We start from the raw sequence: 8416 nt of genomic DNA on the forward strand, positions 1-8416 counted from the left end.
ACAAACAATCCACTACAACACTATGAAGTGAAGATTCACACAAGAGCACAAAAGGAAGTCTGTTTCACATGATTGTCATTGACAACATTGCAACAACCACCAGGACCTTTGCACAATCCAAGGGACTAGATCGAGAACAGGAAGGGGGCATGTTAACCAAATAGGTTAACAACATCACTTGATGGATGGTGGCAAGTCCGTGGAGCCAAGATTGTGTCTTGGAGCTAGATGGGCCCAAGAAAATGGTAAAAGAATGAGGAGAGACACTAGTAGAAGAGATAAGGGTTTACTCTCCCTTCAAAAGGTGACATGTATAAAAGACCAAGTTGTTGACTTTGGTCTTCATTGTTGGATGCACAGGTTTTGGATATAAGCTCCCTCTTCTCTTCCAAGAGTGTTTTGGGGTGTTCTCTTGTTTTCTTTGTACTACCTTTGTGTTTGCCACTCCATCCCCATTCATTTTCCTCTTCTCCTCCTCCTCTCCCTCTCTTGTCCCATTTCCCCTTTATCTCTTTCTCTTGTGGAAGCACATTGTAAAAATCCGGGAGCCGCTTGAGTGACACTTGCAGATGGCTCGTGCTTTGCATTGCTCTCATAAGGAGTAGCTAGGAGTGGAGGCTCCATCGGCATTCCTTAAATATCCCATGACACATGAGTCACCTTCGAGACTACACACCCAAGGTAGACCCAAAATCGCATGGGTGGTGTAAACCTTGACTCTATATAAAGGCCTCAGAGGGGGAGTAGAAAATTTGCACTCGAAATGCCTCTGTGAACCCTTTGTGATGAATCTTCTTCTGAGACCCCAACCGCTCCTGCTCCATACATCGATGGAGAAGCCAATTGGGTCTATGATGCTATCCGAGTCATGGGATGGATGAGTTGAAGGGTTGTAAGCCAAGCCAGGCATGTCTCTTTAGAAAATTGCCTCCGACCTCCTAGAAGGGGTGAGATCTGCATAGGGACTTTGCTTTTGCTTTGCTGGACCTTTGGCTCCCACTTAACCTTTGGCTAATACTGCTGTGAGGTTTGGTGGTAGTGTGCAAGTGGATGATTAGTCCAATTGGGACTCTAGTTCCATTTTGATCTCTAGCTCCTAGTGCTAGAGGGTTTGGTAGTAGATGCAATTTGTGGACCCAGTGAAGCCTTCTAGGCTTCCCCCAAAGTCATTATGGGAGAGCATACACATGGGGCATACTGTGGCGACTATTTAAACAATCACCATAGCATGCGCCAGCATAACACTGACCAACTATCAAACTTAATCCCCACTAGAACTGTGGCTGTACTGCTGCCACGAGGTTTGGTGGCAAAATCATTTTATAGGTGAATATTGGTTTCGGATTACCTCCCAAAATTTTCTTGACTTTAAACCTACATTCAACCAACACCTCATTATATTCAATTCTTCTTCTTACATGATTTTCTATCTCAGGCCTAGGCCACAGGCCTAGGCCAACGACATCATGGCTCTAATCAACTTGTCCCATCTTCCACATGGATCTTCCATTCACCTGGCTTCCTGCACCCAAGCTTTCTGAATCTCTTCATAGAACCCATCCTTTTCCAACACCTTGTTGTTAAATTTGAACAGAATATCAAAAGATCTTCCAAAGTCCCTTGGGATTGCAAAAATACCATTCAATTGAAAGATGATCAGACAACTAGAATTCAATAGTACCTCCCATTGGAGGATTCAACCACCATCACTCCCTAGATAAGTAAATTCTATTGATTTGTGTGACGCTCCAATTTTGTATATGAAATATTTTGGAATATATATCACAGATAATGTTCAAAAAGGATGGTTTTGATGTTTTGAAGGTTTTGGGAAAGTTTGGTATTGGTCGAAAAATTTTGGTTTTTGTCCATTATGGTGTTGGCTGGATTTTGCGGCTTGATTTTGAGTTGGTTAGAGAAATAATTTGAAGAAACTCTGTGTGAGGGAGTTTTAGATCTTATTGAGTAGAAAAACTTTGTCCTAGTGAAAAATTTGTGGTTCACTCGTTTGCATGCTTGTATGAAGGTCAGAAGTTGCTAACAAAGTGGTTTTGAGCTAAAAGTGCATCTAGATTTCCGTGTCAAGAGTTGCGGGCATTAGACGGAGGTCGAGATGGAAGAATTAGCCATGAAAAGTTAAATGCAAAGGGAAAGAAGAGGGTCTGATCTTCGAGATGAGCTATTGAGATTCCGTACGCGTTTGCTATCATAAACACACGCTAAAAGAACGTGAAAAGCACACGCACACTTTTCGAGAAAAGCTATTTTTGGCCAATTTTGGGGGCTTTTGGCCGCCTTTTTGGGAGTTGTGAAAGGCTATAAAAGAAGAGGAGATCGTGAGAAAGAGAACACACAATCCAACGCACACATATCGAGGCTATATGAAAGAGAAGAGAAGGCACGCATCTCAAGGTGGCGCGAGTGAAGAGAAGGCACGCATATTGAGACTATACGAAAGAGAAGAGAAGGCACGCATCTCGAGGTGGCGCGAGTGAAGAGAAGGCACGCATATCGAGGCACTACAAAAGTGACAATCCAACGCACACGAATCGAGGCAGCGCAAAGAAGAAGATAAGATCAAGATATTTCGAGAGTGAGAGTGAGAGTGTGAGTATGATTGAGATTTGATCTTTTGATCATCTCATTTGAACATCTTCATGCGAGTGAGAGTGAGAGTGAGATAGCTCGGGGGTGGACGGGTGGTATCGAGCTCCTTCACGGAGTGATTCTTCTCCAAAATTATTGTAAAGACTCATTAGTTTGATTCATACCGCAATCTCTCTTCTTGTTCATTCGTGATTATTATCTTGCTACAATTTTGATCGTGATTGTGAAAGAATGGTGCGTGACAATTTGATTGGCCCTAAAACCCACCCCCCTCCTCCTATTTGACCACGTTAAGACACTCAAGCCTTTGGAATCAATCTCCACATGATCAATTAACCCTTTGTCTAGACAGAGCTCATCCCAATCTTCCGACTCAACACCTGTTATACCCCCCTAACCAAGTGAGACTGATCCTCCTGATTTTCCCAATAACTGACTCCTCACTGTGGCTCCGCTTAAACCTCATATTTGGGACCTCGTACTGAGTGCATGCAAGCACCAGAACTCAATGCACCACCTTGCCTCACCCCGTACAAGGCATCCACTCCCTCAATACCCCCCCCATATGTATTTTACTTTCACTTGCTTTTTTCTCTCCCGATTCAATCATGTGGTCTTTTCTTTTGGACGTTAGTGGAAAATTTTATTCCATTGCAAGCACTGCCTCTTTAGATGCAGTGTTGGCATTCCCAATGCTATAGTGAAGAATTGAAACTCTTTTGTGAATTTCCACGTGTATGTGTGTTTCAAAATTCAAATTGCCATTTATAGAAATCATCCGCCTTTTAGTAACCCAATGCCGTTTAACAATCGGTTGATATCTCTTTTATATCCAAAAGAGATTGCTTTAACACTATACTAGGAGGAGGGAGTGCCTAAGCTCACTTGTGAACTCTTAATTTGTGTTAACATGATATAGGGACTTTTTTAAAAAATAAAAATAATTATTGTTATTACATTGGTACATTACCAACAAGAGCGTCCATATACTTAATACGGGGACATAGTTTTTGTTTTGAGTGCCAATTTTTGGCCTTGCAAGGGTCATACACCACTCTTGCCAAAATGGCCACATCCCCACTTTTATTAATGCTCCGTCCCACTTTTATTTATTAATGATCACCACCACACACACACAGCTCTTTCACCTCTTTTCTCTAGTCTCTTTCACTCATCTACCTAGAGTACAAGATCAACATCATCTTTTTCTAGTACACATGTCATCTACCTAGAGTACAAGATCAACATCATATTTTTCCAGTACACATGTTATCGATCCATTGACACAATCCACTCTAGCAATCACACCACATTTCTCAATACCCCCAAGCCACTTTACACTTAGACTTTATAATGACATTCCAAAAGGCAGGGCCTTAGTCACCTTGTTTCTATGAGGCACAAACATGTAGGAGACAACTCATGGAGGACTCTTTCCCCCACGTGACAACTCCTATTCGGGCTGCTCCTGGTAACGAACAAGAGCGGAGAAGATACCAGGCAAGCCCGCTCTTGGTAACTAACGAGAGCGGAGAAGATACCAAGACCGTGACGGGACCCAGGCATGCGGGGCTTGCCTTGGCCTTGAGCTCACCGTGCTAAAACTCCATAAAGGGTGGGTGCTCGATTCAAACAAGAGCTGGCAGCTTGGTTTTTCCAAAATCGCCAAGCTGTAAGCATATGTTCTCTTGAAGAATATCAGTCGAAACCAAGTTATGCAGCTCTTTCTCGCTCAGTTGCATGGCCTTTGTAGTGGAGATCCGCAGTCCGACTGTTTGGCAGCTCATCCGCTCAGGCAATCAAGCCCTCGCTCTTCGATGGCTCCCCCTGAGGACATTGGACCGCTGGTTGTGCAATCTTCTGGTAGTGGGTCGAAATGGTTAATATTTTTCTCCTTCTTTACGTGAGTGATCTAATTACATCTTGTTAAGGGTGTCTTCTGTCAATTGGTTTTCGTTGTCTTCATCTTTCGCAGGGAGGTCCGGGACCAAGTACTTCACCGATCCCTTCCAGTGGCGGGACAACCCAGAGAGCAGAGTAAGTGTGCGGCGAGTCTCTGAATGATCTGCACAACTAAATCTATAGATTAGCCGAGGCTTTTATGAAACTTAACACACAAAAAACTCTAGATCTGTAGATTTCGAGCATAAGATTACCAAGGAGTCGCTATGGACAGACGGCCGATACAAACCAGGCTGGGTTATGTACGTGCTTGAGAAAAACCCCAAAGGATCCACTGGTCAGGCCCAAAACCGTAGTTTTGCAGAGGAGTGTGTCAAGGCTGGAGCAAAGGCCAATGCATCTAAAGAACAAGAACGGAGCGAGAAGAGTGGTTGGGAGACGCTTAGCTTAAAGGAGGCACTCATGTCAATGGAACGGATGCCCCAGCTGCCTTCAGTTCAGAACCTTACATGCATCTTGCAAAAGTGCAGAACAAAGAAAAATCTAGCTTATACCAAGCGCTTGTATGCCTATGTATGCAAAAATGGGCTGGAAGATCATAGTTCTCTTGGGAACTACCTCGTCCCAATGTTGGTCCAAGTTGGAAGTTTGTGCGATGCTCAGCAGGTTTTTAACAAGTTGGCTAATCGGAATGAGTATTCTTGGAATTTCCTCATCTGGGGTTATGTTGAATTTGGGGATTCAAAGCATGCCCTCAATCTCTACCAGAAAATGCAAGAGGATTCTGTACACCCTAGCAAGTACACCTTCGTGGCTGTACTGAAGGCTTGTGTGAGGCTGAAAGATGCAGAAAGAGGCCGAGAAATCCATACCGAGATAGCAAGAAAGGGGCTGGAAAGGGATCCTTTTGTTGGCAGCACCTTGGTGGATTTGTATGCCAAATGTGATTCCATTTTGGAAGCACGGGAAGCGTTTGACAGGCTGCCAGTTCGGGACGAGGTCATGTGGAATGCACTAATTGCAGGATATGCCAAGCATGGGCTTGGGGAGGAAGCGCTGAACTGTGTTGAACAGATGCAACTGGAGGGTCTCTCTCCAGATTCTGTTACGTTTCTCAGCAGCTTGAAAGCTTGTGGCAGCATAGGAGCCTTGGATAAGGGCCGAGAAATGCACGCTGAAATAGCCAGAAAGGGGCTGGAAATAGATCTAGTTGTTGGAAACACCTTGGTAGATATGTATGCCAAGTGTGGCTTGCTCGCTGAAGCACAGGAAGCGTTTGACAAGCTGAAAGTTAGAGATGTAGTCTCATGGAATGCACTGACCGCAGGATATGCTGAGCAAGGGCTTGGTGAGGAAGCACTGAACTGTCTTGAAAAGATGCAAATGGAGGGTCTCTCTCCAGATGCTGTCACGTTTCTTTGCAGCTTGAAAGCCTGTGGCAGCATAGGAGCGATGTGCAAGGGCCGAGAAATGCATACTGAGATAGCCAGAAAGGGGCTAGAAAGAGATCTTGTTGTTGGTAATTCCTTGGTGGATATGTATGCCAAATGTGGGTATGTTGCAGAAGCGCGGGAAGTGTTTGACAATCTGCCAGTTCGAAGCGAGGTCTCGTGGACTGCACTGATCTCAGGATATGCCCAGCAAGGAGAAAGTGAAACCGTTTTCCATATGCTTGAGAGAATGAGAGGAGAAGGGATAAAGCCAAATTGGGTCACATTTTCTGTTGTTCTTACTGTATGCAGTCACATGGGTCTAGTGGATAAGGGACAGAAATTCTTTGAGGCTATGAGCAGAGACTATGGCATTACTCCAACTATTGAGCACCACATTGGCATGGTTGATCTCCTTGGCCGTGCGGGCCAATTAGACAAGGCGGTAGCAATGGTGAAGAAGATGCCTTTCCATCCTGATCTTGTGCTGTGGCATACGTTGTTGGGTGCTTGCCGAAAGTGGGGTAATGTGGAGCTTGGAAGACGGGCCTTTGAACACGCATTGCAATTGGATGTAAAGGATGCTGCATCTTATGTCTTGATGTCTAACATCTATGTACATGCTCACATGCAGGTGGAAGAGAAGAAGGTCGAGGCGATGCATGTCAGAAAACAAGCATGGAAGCGTTAGAAAACGTAGAGCAAGGTTGCTTGCCTAGGGCCAACACTACTCCGCAATGGAAGATGAACTCCGAGATCACAAGATACTAATGTGTGGAACAACACTCAAACACACATGCTTTACTTGGAAGTAAGAGGACAATCCAGATCTGAAAGAGTACTCAGATGTGTAGCCAAAAAAAGAAAGGTATATCTAGAATCTTAATTACAAAAACCTAACCTGGTATGTACCTACACCTTCTGAAACCACCTCTAAGGTAAGGTACCAAAACAGGTTCGGTTTTGCTGCACCCTCCATAGGGAGTTCTTTCTCTCTGCCACGCACCTCTGTGTAGGCTTCAGTAGCTGCTCAAGGCTGAGCACTCCTGCGCTCCCTCTGCTCTACACACATGTGAGCTTATCTGCAGGCTGAGTAGACTCTCTAAGCTCCTCCTGGCTGCTTTGGATGCATCCCATGCCTGAAATGCCTCCTTTGCAGGGCCTTTTATATGGGCTGGAGGCCCCACCAGTCTGTAGTATTTCCTGCTCCAGCCCTGCTGTTGTACTTGCGCAATCCTGAAGATGTCTCTAGGGCCTCCAGCACCTGCACAGACTGCTCTTGGACCTTGGCACCAGCTCCTGCACCGACGACCTGCTGCACACTGTTCGAGCTCTTGTGTACCTAGGTCAGGTACCCTCAGCCTCTTTGGCCTATAGATCTAGGTGCTGCCCGTGTGGCAGATGTGGCTGCCCACATGGCAGCCTCACCCATTCCTCCTACAAGTCATTCTACCTATATACATGGTGAGGTGTCAACCCCCTGAGCTCTCCTCATCTGGGGGCTCACAGGTGGGGCATTGACCCAATTTCTCCGACAGGGACAGAGCGGTGGACTGACAATAGTGAGATTGTGAATTCATTGTTGGTGGGGAATATGAGAATTTCCCAAAGAACAAAATGTATATGCAAGCTAGATCTTTCCCTTAAAATGGCAAGGGTATATCCCAGATTTGCATTGATGTCACGAGACATCAGTTGATGCAAAACATTGAGAGCTGGCTATTGTGCCCCTATCAATCTATGCAAGGGGATACCCATAGAGTTCTCAAGAATTTCTGGGTGTAATGACTGTCATGCTGTCACAACACGAATATGAAGGAGCAATTAAGTTGTTCTTGTCAGGATTGCAAACTGCTTTCATGTCTTAAATGAAGGAAAAGTCTGCTTGTGGGGATGCTTCTGTATCTACAGTCCCTACTGTCCCTCTTATCTGGATTTTTCTGTTAGAACAAGGAAAGAAAGGTGAAACATATTGAGAGAGGATGCAATTGAGTGAAATCATGGTGTGCGTTTTAGCTAGGGGTGAGTCCTGAATCTGCACCCAGAGATGAAGTATATCCACAGATTCAAATGCCCACTTCAATACTGTGCACTAAAGATACTGAAACTACGTGAGCTTGGTATGGTAGCAGCTTGATTTGGAAGTAAACAACTCGTGGAGGAAAGGGGTATCATTTTTAAATTGATTTTGACTTGTTTCAAAGGTGGTTGACATGTTTTTTTTTGGTTTCTGACTGCAAAGTCAATCGCATCTATTTTGGAGTACTTTTCCAGCAAGGTGGCCTACCTTTTAGACCCCTTGAGCTGTTTATAAGCAGGGTGACATGTTTATTGTGGGTTTCTACAAAAAACATTAGTCACAGCACAACTGTTTTGTAACTTGGCACTTGTTTTGGAGGGCTAGGACTAGGCATACATTTTGAGGTGTTTTTTAGGACTCCTTTAGCTTTTCCATTACTGTTGCAACTGTTTTTAGG

The 8416-nt window shown here is 44.6% G+C and overlaps 1 protein-coding gene across 2 annotated transcripts; it reads left to right on the plus strand.

Annotated features, from left to right (window-relative positions):
• The first annotated feature begins 4109 nt into the window (after window positions 1–4109).
• LOC147896970 (pentatricopeptide repeat-containing protein At4g39530-like) lies at window positions 4110–7827 on the plus strand. Of its 2 annotated transcripts, none has more exons than XM_087381524.1 (3): window positions 4110–4470; window positions 4583–4644; window positions 4737–7827. In XM_087381524.1, exons 1-3 carry the CDS (start codon window positions 4348–4350, stop codon window positions 6628–6630), a joined length of 2079 nt encoding a protein of 692 aa, XP_087237650.1. In that variant the 5' UTR covers window positions 4110–4347; the 3' UTR covers window positions 6631–7827. The 2 variants fall into 2 exon arrangements, with proteins under 2 accessions (XP_087237650.1, XP_087237651.1); XM_087381525.1 differs by having other exon boundaries at window positions 4411–4470; window positions 4745–7827.
• The last annotated feature ends 589 nt before the right edge of the window (window positions 7828–8416 follow it).

Source organism: Dipteris shenzhenensis, chromosome 11 (genome assembly GCF_047967505.1).
Source record: "Dipteris shenzhenensis isolate YYH24624 ecotype China chromosome 11, Dip_SZ_1.0, whole genome shotgun sequence".
Taxonomy (NCBI): Eukaryota; Viridiplantae; Streptophyta; class Polypodiopsida; order Gleicheniales; family Dipteridaceae; genus Dipteris; species Dipteris shenzhenensis.

Bases quoted from the DNA above. Each gene is read 5' to 3' on its own strand.
- LOC147896970 (XM_087381524.1), top strand. From the start codon at position 4,348: ATGGCCTTTGTAGTGGAGATCCGCAGTCCGACTGTTTGGCAGCTCATC. The intron at 4,471-4,582 runs GTAGTGGGTCGA...CATCTTTCGCAG, and splicing joins GCTGGTTGTGCAATCTTCTG to GGAGGTCCGGGACCAAGTAC. The intron at 4,645-4,736 runs GTAAGTGTGCGG...AAAAAACTCTAG, and splicing joins GGGACAACCCAGAGAGCAGA to ATCTGTAGATTTCGAGCATA.